General features: G+C 36.6%; 1 protein-coding gene across 3 annotated transcripts in view; it reads left to right on the top strand.

The window, feature by feature from the left end:
- ARHGAP15 (Rho GTPase activating protein 15) overlaps positions 1 to 27,490 on the top strand; it is a 619,068-nt gene that overhangs the window by 350,600 nt on the left and 240,978 nt on the right. For all 3 annotated transcript variants that reach the window (XM_045838525.1, XM_045838438.1, XM_045838608.1), the window contains one exon: positions 7,316 to 7,438. In XM_045838525.1, coding sequence (XP_045694481.1) covers positions 7,316 to 7,438 — 123 coding nt within the window. The remainder of the gene's footprint in view (positions 1 to 7,315; positions 7,439 to 27,490) is intronic.

The following is a 27,490-nucleotide window of genomic DNA, read 5'->3' as shown; positions in this document are numbered from 1 at the left end:
AGTTGGAAAAGTTGGAAAATAAATATAGCAAAGGGTACCCAGTACAGTAACACATCACCTCTTGATGTGGTTTTAACAACACAAAAACTCTGTCAGGTATAAAACTTTGTTGGGCTAATGCCTATTCTCATATGTAAAGACATTTATCGAAGATCATCTTAAAAAGCCCAATATCCTAACTATTCTCTGGTGTGAACCACTTTAACAGCAATTAAGCCTCTCAAATGGTTAAGAACGGTGCTTAAAACTAATGCCTTTGGCCTATGTGTATTGAGACTTACATTGCACATTGTTAGTCACAATTCTCAGGCTTTAAAAATACTCTATTTGTTTGCATTTGAAAGAAAATATCACCCATCAATGGGAGAAAGAAGAGGAAAATATAAAAGAAATAAAAGTAAATTCTAGAGTACCTGGAAAGCTCATCCAATTCAGGTTAATTTTTCATAGAGATAGATTAGCAACTCTCTGAAACAACTCTCTGTGAATCAGATTAAAGGTTTTGGAATTTAAGCTCATATCTCTTTAGTCTCTTCATTTTTCAATAATAAGTTTAGATGGGAACGGAAAAAACTGCTCATTGGCTTAACATAAATCTTTAAATTGCAGTAAGCTTCACCCTCAAAAAGTAGTTGGATCTCTGAGGAAAAAGAAAAAGCTGAATTCTATTTTTCATAAATGATGGATTATTATACCACACTGTGTATTTTCCAGTAAAGTGTCCTTTTATTTGCACTGTGTGATTACAAGTCTCTAAAAGTATGCGTGGGGTCACTTGGGTGCTGTGGGAAAATGGAAGGAACACTGTTCTGTTAAAATCAGTAGTGAAATCAGAAGCAAACTATGTCCTGATTATCATAGGCATGTGTTTAAATTTTGCTTTCCTTAATTGGTTATGTTGTTTTTACTTAAAATGAACAATTTGGCAAGTTTTTGTCCCTTGACAATAGAAAAGTGTAAACCATTTTATAAGTTTGGCTGTTAAAAATCAGATTGTAAACCACAATATTCAAATACTTTTAGTGCTGTTCACAGGGACCCAGAGATGGGCTTTGCTTTCTACCCATGTGTTTTTTACTCTTTTAGTTTGTAATTATAGCGCTTTCAAGTTATTTTGATAATAAAAATATACCAAATACTCATATTATAGTCATCTATTGACTTTAACTTCTACATAACTTGCCTTAGAACAAAATGAGTGAAATAAATGATGGCCAAGGCCTTGTAATATGACTTTTCGTCTGAGTCCAATTATTTATGGCATCAGGAAATGGAAGTTGAAGATCTACTCTGTCTCCAGGAAAGTCATCATTAGAGGCAACTTTGGAGAGTTTGGCTACATTAAAAACTGTATAACAATATCCAACTCGCTGCTCATTTCTCAGTCTATACAAGAGGGAAATAAGATAAAGCATTTGAAAATGCATTTTTTATTTTTTATATCTTGATTTTTTAATTTTAATCATTCATTTTTATTATATTTATTTTCATTACCATTCATCTCCCATATCATCTTCCAAAACCAATATACCTTACACATTCTTCACATGTGGGGCCAGATAGTGTTATTGAAAACAAACTATATATGTGTGTGTGTGTGTGTGTGTGTGTGTATGTACATATGTATATTTGTGTGTATATATGTATATGTGTGTATGTATGTATATATGTGTCTTTGTGTATATATACATGTACACACACACACACACACACACACACACACACACATATATATATATATATATATATATATATATATATATATATATAATTAAGAATACTTTTACCAGAGTATCTAAGGGGTTCCAAAAGACATAACTAACTATATAATTATTTTCATAATCTGGGATTTATACTGTGTGCATCTGTTTTAATTTGCAACATCCCTCCTAATTACATCATTTTTACTAGCTCCAAAGTGACAGAAAAAACTTCTTTGGTCCTGTATTTCTTGGCATTCTGTCATGGACAATGAAAAGATTCTGAACTGAGACTGGAAATAGGAAATATCACCTATGGTAATGATTATTCCACATCATTTCAAAGGCAGACTTGAGGTCAAAATTACGAGGCAGATTCTTTTCTGAAAGATGTGAGTGTTCCTTCAGCCTCTGACATAGAACCCAGACCCATGGGCTCTAATATGGTTATCAGTTGAAGCATATCACATATGACTGGTGGTCATGGCAATGACTGGGCCCAGGTGGAAGTCGATAGGATAGCATGCGAGCACAGTACAATCAGATGCTCAGAATGACTCTTCCAATCATACAATTCTGAATCAGTTAACACCTGATGTCTGTAGTGCTACAAAAGAAATTATTGCTAACAGCACTTGCAATTTCTCCAAAATGACTTGAGGTTAATTCCTCCTGTAAGATCCCTTAGTCTCTTGTACTTTATACTTCTTATCATGCTGTATTACAATTACACAGGCCATATGCATAGGTATCCACAACAGTTAAATCCAATACTCCCATGCATGTAGTAGGTGCTCAATGTGTGTTTACTTTTTTATCATCTAGCAACACTATCCAGAAATATGCACCACATGTGTAATTTAAAACCTTCTAGTAGCCACATTTTAAAATGTAAAAAGAGAAGTTTTCATAGTGTATTAATTTTAGTAGTAGGTTTTATTTAATCAAAAACATCTAAAGCATTATTATTTCATCCTATAGCACAAGCTGCATTTCAAGTGACTAGTGGCTCCCATATTGGACAGCACAGGTCTAAAGCAGTGCTTTTTAAACTGTGTTCAGGTACATATGGAGTAAATGGGGTAAATGGATGAGACTGCCCATAGCCAGTGGCAACAGACCCAGAAGCTCAGGCTGCCTTGGTCCTTCTCAATTACCCTGAGAGCTGAGGGAAGGAAGGAATTTTCCTCTGCCTGCAAGTTTCCTTCAGCTGGTGTAATAATTCAATAGACATAACACACATTAGCAAGGGAAAATGACCAACTTTTAATTACATATAAATGTATAGGAACCTTGCTAACTCAAGAAAGTCAGAAACTCCATATCACTACATACACGACAGGTTCAGAAAAGAAAGTCATCTGAGGTGTACTGTATAAGGCCTTTTGAGCTAGGGATGAGGCAATGCACCCTGAGGCTTCAAAAGGTAATTCAAGGAGAGCACATATTTAGGAGTTATTAGTTTGCCCTGCCATATAGGAACATAAAAAGTCATTTCTGGTGGTAATTCTTATAATGGCCCAACTTCCTGATTTAAATTCTTCTAGATAGTTAAGGGGCAAGCAGAAGTCTCTCTTGAACTTGTGATGTCTAGTTTGTCTCTAACTCAAAATAATCTGCATACCACTGAAGCACATCTTGGGGTGGCTCATTCTGAACCCCTACAATATCTATAACTCTTACCCTACATAACCATTCTGCCAGACACAACAGTTGGGAATTTATCCACCCAGGGATTTCCAACCTTTTCAAGTGATAGACTCACCGACCTACTTATGTGATAGTGGCTGTACTCTTAGAACCAATTCTTAAAAAATGCATGGCAAATATATGATAGACCAAATATGTATACATATATGTGATCTATCATATACATGATATATACTTATAGAGAGATATCTTTTAGAGAGGTGTTATTAAATGTTTTTTTATTTTTTTATTGTTTACAGTTCCTTTATATTTCCTTAGTGTGTGGACAGACCTTGCACCACCAATAAATGAGAACTTAAGCAGGTCTTATAACTTTTCTCTTCAGTTTAAGGCAGTGATTCTCAAGTGATAATACTTTTCCTCCCTCTTCCTTGCCCCCCAGGAGACATTTGACAAAGCCTGGAGACATGTTTGATGTTCACAACTAAAGAGGGTTGCTGGTATATTACGGGGAGAGGCCAGGGAAGCTTCTCAACACTCTATTCCTCCTGAACAAGACAGTCCTACACACACATAGAAAACCAGCCTAAAATGTCAATAATGCCCAGGTTAAGTACTCTGCTTTAAAGAATATAAAATATTTTGATTCTTTTAAGTTGCAGATATTGTCTTCATTCTGTATTGAACAGTGTCCAATCTCAAGTGATAATCAAAACTTTAACTTAATATAAAATTAAAATTCCACTGTTTACCTAACTGGGAGGAAGGCAGAAAGTTTTCCTTTCTTTCCCTAGCCTTACACTTCATACTGGCTTCCCATCTTGCTAATACAAATTTGCAACAACTTATTTGCAACAAGTTTGCAAACACAAGTTTGCAAAGGAGGGCAAGAATGATGCAAAAGCATCCTTATTTGACCAGTTGTAATTCATACTGTAGGCCAGGCATACTTTTTCTTTTTAAAAAAATTTTATTGAATGTATTGAGGTTATATTGGTTAATAAAATTATATGGGTTTCAGATGTACAATTCTATAATACATTAGCTGTATGTTGTATTGTGTGTTCACCACCCCAATTCAAGTCTCCTTCCATCACCATTTATTCCCCTTTACCCTCTTTTACCTTCTCCATCCCCCTTCCCCTCTGGTAATCACCACAGTGCTGCCTGTGTCTATGAGTTTTTTCTCTTTGCTTAATGCCTCCACCTTTTCTCCCAGCCCCACAATCCCCTTCCCTTCTGACCTGTTCTCTAACTCTATGAGTCTGTCTCTATTCTGTTTGTTAATATATTTTGTTCATTAGATTCTACACGTAAGTGAAATAATATGATACTTGTCTTTCTCTGACTGACTTGTTTCATTTAGCATGATACTCTCTGGGTCTATCCATGCTATCACAAAAGGTAATAGTTTCTTTCTTTTTATGGCCAAGTAGTACTCCATTGTGTAAATGTACCACAGCTTTTTTATCCACTAATCTAATGATGGGAACTTGGGCTGCTTCCAAATCTTGACTGTTGTAAATAATGCTGATATGAAATAAGGGTGTATATATTCCTTTGAATTAGCATTTTGGGTTTTGTTGGATATACTCCTAGAAGTGGAATAACTAGGTCATAAAGCAGTTTCATTTTTAATTTTGGGGGGTAATCCCATACTGCTTTTCACAGTGGCTTCACCAATCTGTATTCCTACCCACAAGGCACCAGGGTTCCCTTTCCTACACATACATGGCCAACACTTGTTTGCCAGTTTATTGCCAATGGCCATTCTGGCAGGTGTGAGGTGATATTTAAATGCCATTGTGGTTCTGATTTATATTTCTCTGATGATTAGTGACTTTGAACATCTCTTCATGTGTCTGTTGGCCATCTGTGTGTCCTCTTTGGAGAAGTGTCTATTCAGGCCCTTTGCTATTTTTAAAATTGTGTTGTTTGTGTGTTTTGGTGTTGAGTTTTATCAGTTCTTTATAAATTTTGGATATTAACCCCTTCAGATGTATCATTGGTGAATATTTCTCCCATTCTGTGAGTTTTTTCATTTTGTTAATGGTTTCCTTTGCTGTGCAAAAACTTTTTAGCTTGATGTGGTCCCGTTTGTTTATTCTTTCTTTTGTTTCCCTTCCCCAAGGAGATATATCAGAAAAAAAATATTGCTACAAGAAATTTCTGGATTTTTACTTCTTGTTTTCTTCTAGGATTTTTATGGTTTCAAGTATAACATTTAAGTCTACGTTGAGTTTATTCTCATGTGTGGGGTAACAAGGTGGTCTAGTTTCAGGCAGACGTTTTTAAAAGCAGACAGTCTCCCTTAGGCACTTTTGTGGGTTCTTTGAAATACCATTAGGAACATTTGACTTCAAATCCTCTAATTTCAGGCAATTTATTTTTTTCCACCTTCAACTTCCTCCTAAGTCCCCCCCCCCTTCCCCCCCCCTTGAGTTCATCAGGAAGGGATAGGATGGTTCTAGTCTAGCTTCTTACAAATAGAAGCTAGAAAAATGTTTTTTTACCCAACAACTCCTTTAAAAATGCATTTGATTGAAACGTTTCAATTTTAAAGGAGTAACTGAGCTCCTGATATTTTTATTTCCCTCCCTTTTCTATTATGTCACCAATACTCCAATAAATTAGACTATCAGATGACAATTCTGTGAGACTGATCCCATACCCAGACTTGACCTCAGACAAATTACTTACCTTTGCCTCAGCTTCAGCTCTAAAATATGTATAATTATTTTATATATTTCAAAAGGTCATTGTGAGAATGGATTCAGTAAATTTGGGCTGAACATTGCTATATACTGAACAAGATTTGAGCTATTAAGGACACATGAGTGAAAAACATTTACAAAAGTAGATTAAAAAAACTTACCCACATAGAGCTTACATTGCAATAGAATAAATTTATATTGTGCTAGCTTCCTTGGAGAATACCAAGCACATAGTAAGTTTTCAATGCATTTTAGATCTACATATTATTATTAACCTACTTGAATGATTGGTTTATTCTAAAGTATGGTTTGAGCAGAAAATAGGCTTTTGTGTACCTAAAAAAGTATCCCAAATCCTCATATTATTATGTCAATAATTGGGTTTAGACAATAGAGGGCCCAGTTAATATTGATATCTTATCTTATAGAGATAATAAATGCCTATCAGTCATTCATAATAATATACCTTCACTATATTTAGACTCTATGTTTAAGGAAGGTCCAACCTTAAGTGTTGAGCTCATCATTGAATTCATAGCCTTTAGCATGGATCCTGATGACCAGTAGACATTCGGAAAATATTTGCTCATGACTGACTTCGACACACACAGAATTTTGAAGATAAAGGGAGCAGAGGGAGCTGAGGATAGGGGGCTGCTGAAGACATAGGAGTAGTTTGAGACCAACTCATGTTTCAGAATTTCTCCTGTAAATGGTGGTAATTTTGACATCAATAAGAAGAATAAGAAGTATCTGCTTCAGAAAAAAAAATCACTTTGGGTTAACATTAAAAAAGAAGAAGATTGACAAAATTATTTTGGCAGGTGGACCTTTGAAAATGTCTGAACTTATCTACAGGAACTATACAATCATAATTAATTAATAACAATTCTAAAGCATTTCTCTCTTGTTTAGATGAGTTTTTGTTTTAAGATAATTTTGTGAATAGGTATAGATAGATAAAATTGTCCAGCAAAGGTTATCATGTTAACTACCAGGAAATAAAAGTGAAAATAAATTGTGACTATAAGGAGCTAACCACATTCTCATTGCACATTCATGTTGCAATAGAGCTAACACTTTCCTATGGGCAAATTGTTACTCATACGCCCTGTCTAAGCAGAAGGGCTTAAGCCATTAATTCAGGAAGTTGTTCCATAAGTACTGTTTTCCATTCATACTAGCATGAAGTAATAATCATAAAGGAGAAATTTACTGAAAGTCTCTAACTTGTTTTTCTTTTATCTCTAGTGTTCAGACTGCAACATAGTGCTTCTGATACAAGCGACAAAAAACGAGTTAAAAGCAGATTAAAGAAGTTTATTACCCGAAGACCTTCCCTGAAAAGTCTACAAGAAAAAGGACTTATTAAAGGTACAGGACAATTTGTACTTTTACTACAATAGTGTTAAATGAATGTGCCTCTGTGTCCATAGCTAGTCAGACATAAGAGAATATTAGGAATATTTTATTCTTCTTTGGTTACTTATTAAATGTTCTGCTCTATAAGAGAGAGAAAAAATAATCATCCAAAAAATATAATCCTGAGAAGATAAAGGATGCATCATGGATTGTTGTAGAAAACCTACCCAGTTTTTCCCTCAGAGGATCTGAACTCTGCTGCAGGAATGGAGAAGAGGTATCTTGGTGGCCTGTCAGAATGACTCTATGTCTCCACATGTCTATGCAAGCCCAGTTTATACCTACTGCCCCAGCATACTTAGTAACAGCAGCCCTTTCCACTCTCAGGCATGTCCTGATTTTCATGGTAAGTTATCTGATCACCCTAGTCATAGTCTGAGGTAAATGGTAGGAAGAAGTGCTGGGAAGAAAGTCCAAGTACAGACTAGCATCATGAAAATTTGGGGGTTTGAAACCTGGAAGACTGAGAACTAAACTAACTTAAATAAGCAGGTACTTTTGCAAATATACCTACAGGAAAGAATAAAATATCCTAGAGCAACCTACCCAGCAGAATAGAATAACATCGACTCTGGCGTTAGGCTAATTAGAATTCAGACCTTGGTTCTACCACTCATTTGTAATGACATTTAACAAGTTATGATCTCTCTGAGCCTTGGATATTTCAACTGTCGAATGGGAATACTTATACCCACCACCGAGAGAACCATTCAAAGAAATAAATGAGATAATTCATGTAAGGCATTTTTTCTTTTTTTTTTTTTTTTTTTGTTGTCGTCCAATTACAGTTGTCCCCATTTCCCCCTCACTGTTACTAATATTGTTATTATTTATTATTACTGTAGTTATTACTGTTAGTATGACAGATAGATGAAAGGATGGATGGATAAATCAAACTAGTGATACAGATTTCTGTAACAGGAAATTAATTCATAGGTCAAACAGTAAAAATGTATTCTTTTCCTGACTAAGAAAACTCATGCGTCAAGTTCATTATTCTCCCTGTTCTTCACATTTTCTAACTTTTGAATTTGATTTGTAAATTAAATACAAAAAAACCTTTGAAAATGGGTAAAATAAACTCTTGAAACCAGCTCTGAGAACAAAGTTGAAAGACTGATTCTTATAGACGTCAAAGGTGATTTAGTATACAGTAATATTTCAGGAAGAGGGCAAAGCAGATTCTCATATTTTTAGCAATACTTAATATGAGAATTATTTAAATAGTTTATAGTAAGTATGTGGCCTATCTATTTCAGTCCATTTTGAAACAGTTGAACATATAGCAAAAATCATTTGTATTCTAAACCAATCCAGCAAGGTGAAGTTTTGTAAAGTGTGCACATAGATGGTGGAAAAGTCTTAGAATGTAAGCATTTGTGGGGAGAAATAGCGCATACTCCGAAGAGGTTCATCTCAGACTTTTAATCGCTGAAAATGTCCTTTGCAGTGCCCTAGACAGTATTTGGTCCTCTACAGATTCAATTATGTATAATAATATACTACTATCTTCATTTCTACCTTAGAAATCATGCCATAGGTCATCATTTTCTTAGACAGGATTCAGTCACAGATTACCTGCCATCTTGAAAAAATATAAAGCCAGATCATTAGCCTGAACAATTTCACTCTGACATAAAGTTTAAAATTTTCAGGATGCTGGCAAAAGGAAACATCTTTTAATTCAGTGGCATGTTTTGGCCCAATCAAAATGCTAAAGAATTAATAAGATTTAGGAACTGTAGTACTTTAGAATTGGCCTCAGAAAGCAGCAGAGGAGCCGGATGCCTAGTGCAGTCTTCATAGATGCAATGGAACCCCTGAACACACTCTGCTTTGCACACTCCCTGTCTCGGAGTGCCATTAAATTCTCAGCGTGGCTGGCCAATGAGTCAGTATTCATTAGTAGGGCTATGGAAAATCTTTGTGAAATTCTGATTTGATAAGCTGCTATTGTTGTCTTCAGTGGAATTTTATTCCAAATACAGATCGTTATGCAAATATAGTCACTTCTTGGGTTAGTTTCAATTTTAACTGTGAATTTTTTAAAGGCTTTTACTGAGATTTTTTTAAGTAAGTAAAAAGCATTAAACCAATTTTTAAAGCTACAGGCCCAGTAAAAATGACCACTTTAAGTTTCTTTTCTTAGCATATCTAGGGCGGAGACTTTGAAAAGGCAATGAAATAAGGGTTTTTGAAAGGTTACAAAAATCATATAAAATAAATTAATGATGAATGTTAAATGGTAAATTTTCCAAGTTATATGACAAGTCTTTCAAGGAAAATTATTTAGAAAAAAAAGGATAATGGCTTTTTAATTTTTTCTGCAGTGCATTTGTTCAAAGATTATGGATCAAATTCTTTAAACTGTCAAATAGCCTAGATCTGGAACACAGGCCTTCATTATCAAGGTCCAGTAAGCTGTGCTTGATAGTCTAGGGCTGACAGTGTACAGGCTGCAGATACTTCGCAGGGTCTGAATGTTCAGGAAATGTTACGAACAAGTTGAGAGGCCTGTGCTTTGACTCTGGCCAGTCTTTACTGAGCACCCACTATGAGTCAGGGAAGGCTGTGCTTTATTAACTTTATAATGCCCTGCATAAATGTGAAAAAAGATTTGTCCCAATATTATATAGTCTAAACTCAGTCACAAACCCTTTCTTCATTTTTTTTTTTTTGTACTCATGGAGACCTAGCTAATATGTGATTTCACTGACTCAAAGCTAGATCTGTAAACAGTCACTTGATATGGCTGCATTTTTTAACTTATTTAATATGACTAACGAGAGGGGTACATTGTGGTGCCAAAAAGGGCTAGCAGCTAATTCTGAATGACCACCCAATGGAATGAAATCTTAACAGTTCAAGTGAGTATAGCATTCATTGTGCCATTTCAGTGGTAGCTCCTGAAGAGCCTTCAATTTCTCCTACTTTCACATTTGGCAAGGGAGAAATGGTGAGTGCTTTTTATTTCTTTATTTTTCCTTTTCATTGAATTTATTGGGGCGACACTAGTTAACAAAGTTATACAAGGTTTCAGGAGCACAGTTCTGTAATACATCATCTGTATACTGCATTGTGTGTTTACCACCCCCAGTCAAGTCTCCTTCCAACATCACTTATCCCCCCTTTACCTCCTCCACCCCCCCAACACCTCTCCCCTGGCAATCTCCACACAGTGGCGCATGCCCACTAGTTTTTACTTTTTTTCTTTTATTCTCAGTCCCTGCCCCCCACCAAACCAACTCCCAACCAGTGAGGGCTTTTTAAATGTATGAGTTTATTGCATTGAACCTCTCATCAGAAATAAAACTCTAATAAATTTGATATGTAAGTTATAGTCAGAAGGGCACATTTTAAGATGGTAGGTGTGTTTATATATACCCTCTATTTGCTTTTGAAACTGAAGTAATAACCGTTTAACATCAGCTGAACTATGTTATATAATCTTTCAAGTGACAGCATTGACATCCAAGAACAGAAAACACTTGGACACAAAATTTTTAGAAAATATAAATTTGTTTACTGTTTTTAGGAACAACTAGTATTTCCTTATATCAAGTGATAGAGTTAGAGAGAGTTGTATGTTTAGAAAGTGGTTTCTTTCATTTTAATATGGGCAAAACCATACTGGGTAGTATTAGCAGAAGTTGAAAGCATGCTGGATTACTTCTATTTTTTTAATCAGTATAATACAAAGAAAACCACCTGTTTAGAGATTAACTAGTATGTCTTCAGGATATGATACAAGGCAATGCTTTCCTCCCTCATCCCAGTTTTGATCCTTATAGGGCACACCTTGGAAGTGGTTCCATTTATAGTTCTTCTGGTGGTTGCTGCCATATCTTACATTACTATTATTTGGAGCATAGTTTAGTTTATTTTTGTCAATATTTTCCTTACATATTTTGATTTGTCAGGCTTAGGTATTACCTCAGTTTTGCTTTGTTTTTGCTTGTTTGGTTTGGTTTGGTTTTTTAACAATAGGCATGAATTCAACTTAATTAAATGGGCCTTCATCTACCTGGCCCTTTTCCTCCCCAAATACTCATGCTCAGCTATAGCTGACCTGGCCATTTCCATTGGCTTTCTTTTCAACACTCAGAATACTTAAATGTCTATTTACTGCTCTATTAACCACAGAAGATTGAGACTTAATGCTTCCATTGACATGATGAGAAATTTATTGCCCTCTTCCTTTCTCATCTCCTCGGCCTTTGCTATTGTGATGTGTATTTCATCATGAAAATTTGTATTAGTTCACTCATTTCTATAATTATAACTTATTATAGTTGACTCTAAAAGTTAAACAATAAAAACAACATTCATAAGGTTGCAACTCTCTAAGATTGTTTACTACAATGCCAAGCATTTGACTTCCTTCTCTGTTCTTACAGTATCATGACCTCTGTGGCTCTGAGTGATGCCCCTTGATCATGGTGAAAAAGATTCTCCTTTCTTTTACATTTGAAGCTTATGTTAGTGTGCTTACACTGTTTCAGAAACACAATCAAGCTTCTCATTACCCCCATATTTTACATCAAAATGTGAAAAAATTAGTCAACAGCATATATTTTATATTGATCATATAAATAATATGCAATCTTTGGCCAAGTCATGTGCCAAATTGGATTAGTATATCCATGGGTCCAATGCTGTGCCTTATGTGCTACATAAATTATGTTCTTATTTTTGAAGCTTGTGCTTCATCACTTACTTATAATCATGCTATACTTTAGTTTGATATATTATTTAATTGAGAATTTCTCATACAGATTTTTCCCCACAGTTTAATTTTTTATTGCTTTCTGGGCCTTTACGTCATTAAGAGTTTAAGCATCTCAATTAAACAGTCTATAAATTCTAGTCCCTGGAATGCCTTTTAGAGCCCTTCCACCATCTTACACTAATTTGAGTTGGTTGCTTTCCAGGCTTTACCTTTATTACCCTGCAACTTCCTTTCACTAACTTTCTGAGCTGCATTCACTGTCTCCTGAATCCCACGGCTTACCTTTATTGCTTTAAACTCTTTTATTGTTGTGTAACAGCTCCAGTAACTCATTTAGATCTTGAATGTCTAAAAATATCTTCAGTATCCTCACACACTTGATCAATAGTTTAGTTGAGCATAAAATTCCATTGCCTTTAGGACAGAGAGTTACAGGTTCTATTTTTATTTTTTGTTACTTTGATTTTTTTTTCTTTCAGAGTCTTTGGGATTTTTGTCTTTATTTGAGATTCTATAATCAACATAAAAGTGGGCAGAATTTTAAAAATTTAGTATGCTTGACATTTAACTTGAAGAATTGTGATTCTCTTCAGCTCTGAAATGTTTCCTCTTTATTATTATATTGATGTTTATTTCATCAATTCTCTGTTTCCCTTTTTTCAGAAGGTATTTATGATCTATGAGATCATCAAAATTGATATTTCTCATAAGCTGACAGAATTCTTAATTTTATCCTTCTGTCTACATAAAAATTTCTTTTAACAATTTATTTCCAATTTTAGATGCCTCTCTTATTCTCTATTCTTTTTTTGCTCATTTCACTCTATCACGTGCCACAAGTGCAAAAACTTTGTTGACTACACTGAAAGTGAGGATGGCACTTTGTACTTGATAAATATTAATCGAATAAGTGAGAAAATAGAAAAAATAAGTTATATCTTTGGTAACTTTTTTAAAGATAGATAAAACTTGTTGTCATTTTGGACTTTTTAATTTTTAGTTTAAAATATCCTTTTCAGTTCTTTGAATCTATATCATTTTTCATATAGGTTCCTTTCTTTCATGTGTTTGTCTCATTTTGTTTCTAGCACATTAGTGACTTGCCTCAAATGTCCGGTGGGCAAGGATTGTCCGTTCTTGTTACACAACAAGGCTGCACAGAGACTAACTGAAGCTCTTTGTACACAGGTGGAACTTCTTGATGATATGCTTTTGCTGTAGGGCAATGTTTAGAAACTCACAACTGCCTCAGACACCAAATATTTCTAAAAGATACAGAATGAATTATATACTCTTGATTAACTGAATCAATTTTATAGAATTTTTATGATAGAAAATTTTCAACTTCATTTTACAATTAAAAAAACTCAGTGTGTTTGAAAATACAGCAGCTTTGGAGTTTGACTAAGCTAGGTTAAAATACAGATTCTGCCATTTACCAGATATATAGCTTAATATTTGGTTATTGACTTTTTAGTTTATGAAATTTACATTGTGAAAGTTAAGTGAAACCATATATGGAAAGAACCTTGCACAGTGCCCAGCTCATCTCTTTTTTAAAAATGTTTTAAAAGATTTTATTATTTTATTTTTAGAGAGGGAAGGGAGATAGAGAGAGAGAAATATCAATGTGCCGTTTCTGGGTGTCATGGCCTGCAACCCAGGCATGTACCCTGACTGGGAATCGAACCTGTGACATTCTTTTTAAAAATTTTTAATAGTTCATTTTTATTGTATTTTTTCCATTACCACTTATCAGCCTTATACCTTCTCCCACCTCCACCCACCTCTCTCCCCACCACAGTTACCACACTGTTGTTTGTGTCCATGAGTTCCCTTTTTTTTTTTTTTGCTTGATCCCTCCATGCCCAAACCTTTCCCCCAGAGCTATCAGCCTGTTTTCTATCCATGAGTCTCTCTCTATTTTGCTGTCATTGATAAGCCAACAAACAAGTGCTGGTGAGAATGTGAAAAAAGGGGAACCCTTCTGCACTGTCAGTGGGAATGCAGACTGGTGCAGCCACTATGGAAAGCAGTATGGAGATACCTCAAAAAATTAAAAATTTAACTGCCTCATGACCCAGTGATTTCACTTCTGGGAATTTATCTGAAGAAACCTGAAACACTAATTCAAAAGAACGTTAGCACTCCTAAGTTTATTATAGTATTATTTACAGTAGTCAAGATTGGACACAGCCCAGGTGTCCTTCAGTAGATGAGTGGATAAAACAGCTATGGTATGTTTACACAATGGAATACTACCTGGTCATAAAAAAAAAGAGAGAGAATCATTTTACCCTTTGTTGCGGCATGGATGGATCTGGAGAACATTATGTTAAGTGAAAAAACTAGTCAGAGAAAGACAAATATCATATGATCTCACTCATTTGTGGAATCTAATGAATAAACTGAACTAACAAGCCCAACTTACCTCAATCATTCAACTTCATTTCTTCCTCCCATCCTTCCTTCCCTTCTTTCTTCTCTCCTTCCATCTTTCCTTCCTTTTAAAAAATCTCTCTTCTCTTTATTTCCCTCTTCTTTCTTTTGCTACTTAGATTCATGGAGCAAATTATGACCATGATGGCCCCAGAAAACTAGTCTCCCAAGTATTCCTTTAAAGATTGAGAAAAGAATCCAGGTAAGAGTCAAGAAAAGGCAGGAGTAATTTACTTACTTCAAGGGAAGCATAAACATAATTTGTATTGGCTTATATTTATCTTTTTGGTAATTTTTATCATGGTACTCTTTATACATAAATGAGCATGAGCTCATTTTATTTCCTAGTTATACCCACTTACGTAGTGCTGTCTAATTGCTGGAACATTTAAGTAGTTACTGACACAGACACAACTAATTGCTTAAGGTTTCTGTCCTATAAGAAAATAATGTCTTTGAAATTATAGTACTTTTGTAAAATACGTCAATTGTATTGAGAAGCAAAGAAATATTTGCCATTTGAATTGCAGATACAAGTTATCATCCCTAAATTTTGTTTATGAATAGCAAAATCATTGAATTAAGAGGAAAGTATTTCTTAGATGATTTGTTAGAACTGATATTTGACAGAGTAACTGACCTGTCACAATAATAATTTAAGCAAGAAAATAAATGAGCAACACTGCCACATACCTTTGAGTAAAGACATGTTCCAACTTTGCCACTTGATCTGTGTTAGTCTGAGAATAATTGTGTTTGAATTTATGGACTGGGGCATGGGTCTATCATTGCTTGGTCCTGAAATGCTCTCACAACTTCCACAATATGCACTAATGTGCTTAAAAATATCTTGTAAATCTTCTTTCCTTTAAACTTTTATATGGTTCATAATTGAACTGTGATCCTTACCACTGAGCTATGTCATGATTTAATATTAGCCGAAATTAATAGCCAACCTTAAGCTTCCTTATCTTGGCCTATAAGCTTCCTGGTTCCCTTGCATTTATAGTTCCCAGGCACTTCCTGATATTTAAAGGCTCTTGGGAGCAAATATGTTGGTAATAGAGTATCACATAGCTAGTTTTTGTTCAATAATAAAATACAGGTCACTGTGAAAGGTGGCAAATGTTGAGAAAAAAGTGTACCTGACTAGCAGGTTAAGCCCATGTCTTTCAAAAGCCTGTTATCCAGGGAGAAAATGATCCAGCTCCTAGGAGATACCAAGAGCAGAGTAACTTTAGAGCAACAAGAAAAATGAGGCAGAGAAATGAAAGTGAATTAGGTGAGGGGAGAAAGAATGGGCCAGAAAAACAAACTGGCTTCCCTGTGGTTCAGGAACGACCCTTCTTATGGAGAGAGAATTTTTTTACACGGGCATTAGTTATAATTTAATAATATTTGAGACAGTGACTTATAAATACTTGATTTTAAGTATCTAAAAAATGATTTTACCAATAATTTCCTGGTATAACCCACTCTATTTTGTGTATTTGTAAATATCAATAGTAATAATTCTTCTTTTTTCTTCTTTTAAATTATATCTCTTGCCCTTTGAGTCAAGTTCTCAAGATCTGTCTCCTTTTTAACTAAAAGAAAATGCCAAACGATATCAACCTTTACTCCTAAGCCTGACTGGGTGCCAGGTAATAGCCATGCTCAGTGCTGGGAATAGAGGGTGGATAAGACCCAACTGATTCATAACCAGCATATTGGCATTTTATTTTTAGCCAATGACCTCTAAACCCCATATTAAATCTTGCCCTGGCAGAAGATGCTCATTTTATTCCTTTCATGGATTATCTATCCTTAAAATATTTTGCAGTTTTGGCATACTACCTACATGGTTAGTCTAATCCTGGTGCCAGTTTGAGATACTGTCTAAGCCATCCAGTTTCAGGACTGGCAGGTCTCTATAAAATAAGAACTAATAGAGCATGAACACCAGTAAGAAACAGTAACTGTTAAAGGCAGGTTTGCTTCATAACATGAATCTGTACCATGTTTTAAGGGTATCCCGTGCTTGGACTCAAATTGTATGTAGGCATAGATTGTAGAAAAGATACATAACCTCTCCTTCCATCCCTGACACTGCACCAGTGAAGATTTACAATCTGTCTCAGACACGTCCTCAACCAGTTGCAGATGACCAGGAGTCACACTAACAGGGTATTTCCTTCGTGTGTCAGGAGGCTGCTGCCCCCACTGGAGAGGTGGTCCATAACCATTTCAATCTTCTAATCACATCCTAAGTCTTTCTTCCATGAAACTACTTGAAGAGAAGAAAGACATGCAGGGCCCTCATCAGTGTTCGCAAGAACCCCGCTTTTTAAAGGTCAGCATTTATTATTGATATGCCACTATTCCCCAGCAGGCCTTCTCCTACCACATGGTTCCCTTGTGAACCCTAAACCCAGCTGCATAGGCAGTCTGGGGGGGATTCTTTGACTTAGTTTTTCTTAGCCTTTCAGGGCCTCTGTAAACTCTATGAACAGTACCCAAAGCCAGTGCTGGCTCTTCACTTTCTCCTTTGCAGTTTACATATTTCTATTGCTTACACAAAGTGCTAGCTGGCAATTTCATTTGTCATAGAGTAGATAAAGGAAGTGAAGAAAACAGAATTTCATTCTGACCTGAAATGGGTAATCTAACGAAATGAATGAATAAAGGCTTCTTATGCAGCGAGATGAGTTGAGTTTTTCATAACACTTGAGAAAAGATGTCTCACTGGTCTTTCACTCATGGTATGATTGGGATTTGAGAGTCCATGTTTTGTGCACATTGCATGTGCCTTAAAGAAGCACTGCAACCACTGTCTCCTCATCAGAGTCCACATTCAGCCAGATGTGTGGACTGCTACAAGCACAGGAAGTATTAATATTGACCAATCATTTTGACATATCCTAAGATGAAAATAGTGCTCTTTCCTTTCTTGTAACATCACTGAAAGTTTGCATTGCAAATATTTCCTTCAAATTCATGTCTATTATAAATCCATTATATTGTGCAAACTCTCAAAATCAAGACAAAAGGAACTATATCATTTTATTTGGGGGCAACAACTTTTGTTCAATATAAAAACTCTCTCCCTTCTGACTTGTTATTCTACCTCGTTGGTGACATTGAAATTTAACCAGCCTCTGTAAAATTAAGTCATCAGAAAAAATAGCTCCTTGTTGCAAAAGTGCTACACTAGCACTTCCTATTTTTCTCTGCAGGAAGGAGGCAAGAGGCCATAGCAGAATTTGTATGATCATAATCGGTGGTCTGTCAGTGTCAGTTAAATTGCAATGTGGAGAGGTGTATCTCCCAATTTTTCTTTGAAATTGACTATATTGCTCTAAGTGTGTTTTATCAAAGCATTTGCTGGGGCAACAGATCTGAAAACATAAACTTTATGTAGCGTTATTTTTCCTCAGATATTTCCCTTTAATATGTTATTTCTTTTTGAAGATAAAATGAAAGTACATAAAAGAGTTCTGGGAATAGGCAGCTATATGTCATAAACACCCTTCACTCCCCCGGCCCACGGCCCCCAGCACCCGAAATTTGGAAATGATTTGATTGAAGTGATGACGGCCTTGATCTTGTTGGAATACTCCTCCTCCTTCATTGTCTTCTTTTTCTCCATGGGAGGCAACAACCCTGTCATGGAGTCATTCCGGGGAGGGAAAGAGGTATTTCAAGTAACCATATTTTCCAAACACAAAATTGAGACACATGGCCTGACAATGACATAATATTTGAAATAGGGACTGTGCTCAAAGATCCAGAACATATGGCTGAAAGAGTTTTCTTATAAAAAGCAACTATTAAGATAGTTTCTAGATTCTTATTCACAAAAGGCACATTCCTCCATCCCTTTTATTCGCATTTAAAAACATTACCCACAAGTCAGAAGACTGACCAGTTTTCCCTCAAACATGTTGTTTTGCTGGCATGAGAAGCACCCTGTTGACTAGAAAGTTAAATGCACAGCCATCAAGGAAGCAATGCAAACCAGACTGCCAAACATATTATGAATATATTGCTCTTCTTAAAAATGCTAGTTGGTTTTTCATACTGGAGTATTGACTAACTGTCTGTGTTTGATGTATGGTTTACCAGCCTGATGTCGACTTATGGTTAGAGCTTAACTTGTTAGTTCTGCTTTTGCAGCCAATTCAGAATAACTACAGATGCCTCGAGATATTAAAATTGACTGCTCAAATGGACTCAGTGTGGGGGTTTCATTGGTTTTAAATTGATAACAGCTGAAAGAGTGAATGATTAAAGTGTACATGGCATAGGACACAGCTCTTTCACAGGAATTCTTGTGAACAAACTCCCTGAATGTGGGAATTTTTTCTTTCTTTTTATATCACAGTTATTTCTAAGCAATCTTGAATTAAATTTTTAAATTACACAGGAATATTCAGGAGCCTGCAGACAAAATAATTTCTGAGAAACTGAGATAAATTTTGATGAAGTGGATTTCTAGTCTGTAGGGAACATTTAAAGTTAAGTAGCATTCCATAAGGTGGTAATTGTGTCTATTTCCCAGGCATTTGAGTTAAATAAGCTGTATGGGAAGCATAAACTGTCATAATAGAAGGGTTGGAGCGTTGTGTACATCCCTCTCTTCAACTTACAAAAACTGAAGCTCCAAAGTGCCTTATCCCAGATAAGTCAAACAAAGCCTCTCCTCTGCTTTCTTGTTCTCCTGGGAACAGTTATTTGCTTTCATTATTTAAAAAGATGACCTGAACACTTTCTTCTTATACAGGAAAAAAAGAACAAAAAAGAGAATTAAGAAAACTTTTCCCCATAGCCTCAAATCAGCAACACATTTTTTTTTTTAAAAAAAAGGTTTTCTAAAAGGTACTTTCACAATTCAACTATAGCTTAGGGGGAAAGCTCAGTAAAGAATTTGGAAAAATGTAAAGAGCTTTATAAGAAAGCAATATAACACCTGTTTATACACGCCTTCTTCAACTGCATTGTTCCAAGAGTTCAGTGCCCTTACTATCCCATACTGGAAACTAACCCCATTCTATTTCCAACTCTTTCTAGCATTTTACCTTTGATGTTCCATGAAAAAATATTAGAAGCACTTTGTTTGTATAGCTGATAGAGAATATCAACTTATAATAAAATTAGGTTGGGGTTTATTTAAGTAGTATAAAGCTTAAGTACTATGTACCCATTTCACATATTAATTTTTAAATGAAACACTGAAACACTGGGCCCAACTATCATATACCAACATGTAGCAAATATCAAGTGTAAATTACAAATAGCAGAATAAGAAATTTAGATATATTTGACAATAACATTGGTATATACTAATGCATATGTATGTTCAGACATGTAAGATAGTCAAATTATGAATAATGCTGTAATTCTGAAACAAAATACATTCTTATGTATTTGGCCATCATTTATAAGAAAATATGTTACATATTTATTGCTCAAATTTTGCCCCAAATATAACCTGTGAAGCTGGACTAAATCTTAAAACTGCCTAACTCTATGCCTTTCTGAACTGTGCACAGCCGCTGAATCATGCTCCATGTGGAGATGGCTAACTTGTGCAGAGAGCCATCTAAGAGGGCTGCTACAAGGATTGACGTTTTCATAAGATCTATTTCCCTTGGAAATGTAAAAGCACAAGAGAAAAGAATTTCATTCTCTTTCAGCAGTTGTTGAGCTCCAATATTTTAATGACTTTCTTATCTACCCATATTAGACAGGAGGGAGACTTTAGAGGAGATGTCATCCAAGTTAAACACATGTGAGGGTCATTAACTTGAATATATCACTCCTAACTTGTCCCTTTGAACTTGGGACTCAAACTCATAGGAGGAAAAGGGAAGATGGAGGCAGGAGCTGCCTGGCCTCAGTTAACCTCACCATGAAAAAAATCTATCATGCAAGTAGAGGATGAGGAATAAGAAAGCAGATGGTCTGAAAATATCTTGTGGACATCTAAATATCTTCATATTCCAAATAATCTAAATTTCAGACAAGCTTTTACTCCCCAAGACTCCTTCATCATTTTTTGTACCACTTCGTACTTTCGTTCTCTGAACAGTGAGGTACTGTGTTTCCTTCTTTGGTGACTCCACACTTTAAATGCATGGGGGCCTTGAGCGTGCTACAGTTTTTCCATCTGAGAAAAACTAGTTCGCATAGGAGAACATTCAATATTATGTAAAGAATTTGACAAGACCTCACTTAATGTTTTTTAGAAACAACTAACATGTCAAAGAGGAAGTGAGAGCTCATTTCCTTATAAATCTGTTTACATAATTACCAGTTAAAGAAGGCAAACATTTATGGGGTGGAGTGGGGAGCAACATTCAGGCCTCTCCTCACCAAAAACAGAACTCCCAAGGACGTCAGGTATCTCAAATGCTCTAGCGTGTTTCCTTTACATGTACATGCTTCCATTGATGCCCCTTTAATCAGGAAGATTGCATGCTTATAGTATGCATGAAGAATCTTGAAGAAAAGTAATATTGGTCAGAAAAAAAACATTGTTAATCACATGACGACAAACAACTCCATCAGTGTGTAAGGTTATGTTGAATTCAGCATGCCATAGTGAGATGGAGAAAATGTTCCAAGGGTGGTTATGTAGTAAAAGAATATAAGGATTCTAAGTGTAAATGTACAGTGCCACCTACCAGGACACTACATCAGTAGCTATGGCTGCCTCATGCTGTAGCATGGAGGACAGAATGGACAGCAGAAGCCCTGGCCAGGGAGCTGTGGCCTCAGGAGGAACGGATGGACAAGAAGTGGATAGTAGGAGAAAAGGGACTACAGCCTTGGTCCAGGACCAGAAGATAGAGAATAAATAGCCCATTTCAGGCAGTTTGGGAGGTGGAGTGTCATAGCTGAAGAATTGTGGAGATGTAGTAAATACTTCTGGGTAAAGTTTTAGCAGAAATCACTTCCTTGTGTTAACCCAAAGCCATCTATTCCAGCAATCGGTTATTGTGCTTTGAAACTACCAAAAGCCTCAAGGAAGCTTTGTCTCCTGGATGCAATTTTCCAAGTTAAGGGTCTGAGATGCCACTGTGGATGTGCTGAGCTTTATTTTCACTCCATGAGCTGGATCATGGACACTCATCTGAGATCTACTACAAGGAATCTGTACTTATCGATTCAGCATACCATTGGAGGCTAGGAACAGTGTAGGCAGCCTCTGCTGGAGACTGGTCCCAGCCTGGTGGCCCAAATATGACCAGCCTAGAATCCTAGGCACAAAATACATCTAACAAGAAATACAGCTCATTCTTGAGAAAGAGAGATACTCAAACACAAAACTGGACTTAGTTTTATATGTTTAAGTATATAAAGAATGTTTAAAATAATAAAATATATGAAAAACTATTTACCACATTGGGTCTGGGTACATAGGTGTGAAGTGAAAATGTGGTGGTGACAAACACTGCTTGTGCAATTTGACAGAGCCACAGGTGCTCTATTTCACTGGGAACAGCAGTGTGTTGCAGTCATCAGCCCATAAAGACCACCCTGTGTTGAAGTAAATTTGAAGTCTAGTCTCCACACTGCTACTTATTCACTTGCTTTGTGAATTTGGGCAAGGCAATGAAAATTCCTGTCTTAACACTTTCCAAATAATAGTTCTTAGGACTATTGATACTATGTAAAGATCAATTAGCATAGTAAATAGTAGCTATTAGTTTTTATACTCTATTCCTAATTCTACTCTTACTACAGCATGGCATATTGCAAATGCTCTTGCTCCTGAAGGCAGAGCAGGCCTTCCGAAAATTGCAAAACAAATCGAATGTGGTGAGATTTTTGTGACAAGGCACTAATAAAGCCAACATTTTAAGCATTCTGTGTGCCTAGCACTGGGCTTGTAGCATTGCACGTGCTATCCAATAACAAGGGTGGAGAACTACCGGTGCATTCTTTTATGCTTTGATTGTTATTTACATTGCCTGCTCTCACGTATTCTTTAAATCACTATGTTCTAAGAGGATACAAAGTTATGTAAAAAGGAGTCAGTCCCCTGAGTAATGAGTAAGGGAGATAAATGTACAATAAACACAGCATAATGTATCAAATGTCAGATGCTTTCAGGGGCATTCAGGTCACAGATTGCAAGTGGGAAAACTGTGGGAAGATTAATGTTTTCTTTATCATCTTTAAACTGAGTCTTTGCTTAGGCATTTGAACATGTGGAGACGTGGGTAAGAAGTTCAAGGTACACGGTCGGGGGAAAGCAGGGGAAGCAGGGCTGGGATGAAATGTGGAGAGTCTGATGAGAGTGTCTGTGGCAGGTGTTTTTCATAGTGCCAAGCTAAGGAATTTGGACTTCATTATTCACTTAGTACCCACTATTTTTATTAATTTGGTGAGCATTTATAGAGGAGCTACCATATGACAAGTAATGGGCCAGACACTGACCGGGTCCACAAAGATGCATACAAAGATGTGATTCCTTCTTTCAAAATTTAGACACTGCTTAGAGAGAAATATTAAAAAAAATCACTTCCAAACTCTACCAACTTGGCTTAACTTTAGAAGACCAGTGGGAAGATATATTAGAAAGCTATATTATGGAATTAATGCTTTTTATCTAAGTTTACTTAATTGCTATCTCACCCCAGTGGGCTATGCCCCACCAGCCTGTGGATATGGATGAAGTAACACTGACATAAAACACAAATATTACAAGGTGTGGCTCCCACCTGTATAATCATAGTAATTCAGCATTTCTTTGTCTTCAAGGTATACCTAGCTATTTCTGGGAGCACCCACAGCCACCTGCATATGATAAGGATGGCCTGCCTCATGTTCCTCCTCTTTGATAGCTCATTGCCTTTACACTGACCAGGAAAGACCACTCACTGTGGCCATGCAGCCAGCATCTTCTGGGAGATGGCTGCCTTGCTGCCTAGGTGCTGCCCAGGAGCCTCTGAACCTACAAAACGTTCCAGGTGCCAAACAGTGCTACCATCCCTCTAGTTCCCACTGCATTTCCATATCCACTCTGGTGCCAGAGCAGATGGGAAGACTGCCCTTCTCCCCAGCCACCTGCGTGTTAATTTAGGGCCTAAAGCAATAGCTCTTAGACTTTGAATCTGACAAAGTGAGAAAATAGTATCTTGCCATTCTGTCTGAGGCCTTTTCAACAGAAGTTATATCTACTCCCTGGGACTTAACTAGAATATATGTAATGTTTTGTTATCTCTCAGAATTGTCTTTTACCTCCATAAGCTTCCACCAACCAATATTAATGCTTGCAATTAGACACCTGGGTGGTGAATATCATTCTGCCAATTCAGTAGGCAGACCCAACTGAGATACTTCATTCCATTTTTATATGTCACCATCCCCTACAATGTAAGATCCTGTTAGCTAGAAAAGTAATGTAAACGAAGAATATGCAATAAACACAGAAAGTGTACAATATGCAAAGTGCATCTCACAGTGAGATACTGGTTATTCAATTCTGTGGGTAGCTTTGGAACAGGATAAGCTGTTTTAGAAATGTTATTGCATAGAGAGCCCTGGCTGGTATGGCTCAGTGAATCAAGTGCCAGCCTGTGAACCAGAGAGTTGCTGGTTCAATTCCCAGTCAGGGCAAACACCTGGGTTGCAGGCCAGGTCCCCAGTAGAGGGTGCATGAGAGACAACCACACATTGATGCTTCTCTCCCTCTCTTTCTCCCTCCCTTCCCTCTCTCTAAAAATAAATAAATAAAATCTTTAGAAAACAAAGAAATGTTATTACATAGACACTTTCCATGGTAAGGACTTAAAAAAAGAGAAACACACATTGTATTTGACTGGAAGCTTAAAAGAGACAAAATGTTTTCAGAAATGTATGCAGCATGACCTACTACTTTAGGCTTATAACCCCTTCTTTCCAATTACATTCCTGGAAACATTTTTTCAGTTTCTTTGCATAGAATAACCAGTGGATCACACTGTTCAGAGCAGCCCATAGGAATGAGCAAAGCTGCTCAGTCAGAGCTCATGCCGCACCTCCTTGGAGCTCACTAACACTTCCACAGAACCACATGGTTCCCTAGCTCTTAATATGGTTTATTATAAAACCCTCTACCTGCCTCAAAGCACTTTTCATCAAAAGCCACTTTTAAGCAGAAGCTGAGGACTAAAGGATGCCTTTAACAGAATCTTGAAATAGCTTTTAACCTGAGGCTGAGAAAGTGCTTTTAACCTAAAGTGCTTTCCTCTTAGGTACTTCAATGAGTACCTAGCACTCAGCATTAGTGGCTGTGAGAACACCCTTAAGACCCAAATGAAAGAGACTCCATTATAGATATTCAAACCTGTTATATTAATGTGTTACAAGTAATATTTGAAATCATTAAGCTGTTTTACTCCAACTAAATTTGAATCTTTTCTTATTGAACTATGCATTCATGCAAATAAATTGAAGTCTTACCACCTGGGATACTCACAAATCTATGCCACTAGTACAGTGTTCTTTCCTAGATTTTACTTAAATTTGAAGTGAGTCAAAATTTCTCCCCTCTCTCTACCCTAAAAGAATCTCTCAACTTTTATCAATCACTGAATGACATTTCCAGCTTCAGTCCATATTCATCGAGCTAAAAAGGGAAATTAAATTATTCAGAATTAATTTAATCACACATCTGAATAAATTGTATGTATTAAGTTTTCTCTTTAGAATTGTCACTCAAACAGAAATAAAAGTACTGATTTTGTAATAGTCTCAACCCCCAGTGAAGTTCCAAGTAAGTCAAGTAAGTAGACAACCTAGTCAGTAAGTGTTAACTTCAGAGTAAGTAAAGTAAGTTATGTGATTGCATAATGGAATTCTGAATAGTTTTCTATTTTAAGGATATGAAGTGTCCACAAATACAGGATACGGTGGCAAATTTGGACATCTTCAAATTTTATCCCTCTTCCTCTTTTTTAGCCCCCTCTGTAATTCTTATGAAAGGAAGACAGGCAAATGAAAGCAGAGAGTATTGTTGGCCAAAAATCTAAATAATCAGTCTTTGCTAAACAAAGTTTGGCCATGTTAATCTTCCAAAATGCACTAATGCAAAGTAAACTGGAACATAGTTCTCTCATAACTAAGTGATCATGGCACAATTTTCACATATAAATCACTTTCTTTTATACATTGCATTCATTCATTCATTCATTCACTCATTCATGTATTCATTTGGCAACCAAGGTGAAAAGTAATAGAATATAAGAGAAATACAAGAAATTATGTTTATTTTGTTCTACTTTATAAAGTTTTCTTTATCTTAAATATTCTTTACCTTAAACTCCTTAGACTTCTTCTACCTAAAAACTGTTGTTCATGTTTACTCTTCCAGCTCAAATTTACCAACTCCATGAAGTCAGCCCTGACTTCCTTATTCTGAACTAGCCCTCTCTTCTCTTTATCCCAAAAATACAATTTTATTATTTTAATGTCTTCTAACTAGAATGTGAGCTATCTCCAGTAGATTAGAGATCGTCTTAATCCACTCTACTTCCTGGAAAGAGGTAGAAAGGAATGGAAACAGGACATGGAGTCTATCAGCGGTATTAGGATTATTATTTATTTATAGTTTCTTCTTCTTCATTTTGAAAGCGGAGTGGGCACTGCTTTGGTGGAGTCTGTTTCTCTCGGTTGCCTCACAATGCTGGGCTTCCCCGATGTTAACACCTTCCAGTTCTCTTTTCATTCCCCTGCTTAGACTCCTGGGCATTATTCAGATATTCCAGGGCTGAAATATTCCAGTCCTGTGGCTTCAAATTCCATCTGTAGATTTTCCAAACTTAAAACTTCGTCTTTAAGCTCCAGACTTACAATTCAAATGTGCATCTGATATCTCCTTGGATGTTTGGTAGACACATCACATTCATCCAGAGCACCCCTTGATTCCCCAGCCCCCACATGTTCTCTGCCTCAGGAAATATTGCTGCCATTTACTAGCAGGAGTCACCCTCCATTCCACACTCTCTCTTCCACTCTTTTCAGCAAATCTCATCTTAAAAGTATATTCTAAATTCAGTCCCTTTTAGTCACTTCCTTTACTGCCACTCTTATCTAAGCACCATCATCTCTCCCTGGAATGTTTTACCAGCCCCCCAAACTAGCCTCTCTGCTTCTTTTCTTGACCCTCCAAATGGAGTCTTCACATAGGAACTATAATAGAAGGGTCATTTAAAACCAGAAATCACATTATGCCGCTCCTCTGCCCAATAATCACTCATTCCTTAGGATAAAATGGTACTTGAAATGGTATTTAATGTCCTTGCTGACCTACAGGGTCCTAGCTGCTGTAGGCTACCTTTCAGTTTTATCCTCGCTGTACTTCTTGTCTGTCCCTTCACTCCAGCCAGACTTGCTGCTCCGCTAATGCACCCCACTTCCCCCACAGCCTTATGCACTTCTGCTCCCCAGTTTGGACACCGTCCCTTTGTGTTGACTCATCCATTCATGTCGGTTGGTCTCTGTTCAATGTGCCTGCTGTTGCGCGTGGGTCACCGGCCAGCAGTGACCATGGAACGCTGTGGATGGCTCGACGATAAACACGCGAGAAACAACACACATGCACAGAGACAGACTAGTTTCTGTGGAGAAGTAGAGACGGAATGGCCACCCCCCCAGTGGGGAGCGCACTGATTTACCGTCCATACCTGCTTTTATTGGGCTCATTTTGCATAATAATTCAGGTAAAGTACAGTACTCATTAGGGGGAAGTAAGGAACCATAGAAAACAAAGAACTCTGCCGGTCTATTGAGTTGGGGGGTCAAAGAGCTGTAAGACTGAGGAACAAAATAACTTCCTCCTAAGACCCTTCTCATTCAACTGAGAGCAT

The sequence above is a fragment of the Phyllostomus hastatus genome, unplaced genomic scaffold (genome assembly GCF_019186645.2).
Source record: "Phyllostomus hastatus isolate PE091 unplaced genomic scaffold, TTU_PhHast_1.1 phas_contig_1, whole genome shotgun sequence".
Classification (NCBI taxonomy): Eukaryota; Metazoa; Chordata; class Mammalia; order Chiroptera; family Phyllostomidae; genus Phyllostomus; species Phyllostomus hastatus.
This window is presented reverse-complemented; position numbering and strand designations above follow the sequence as displayed.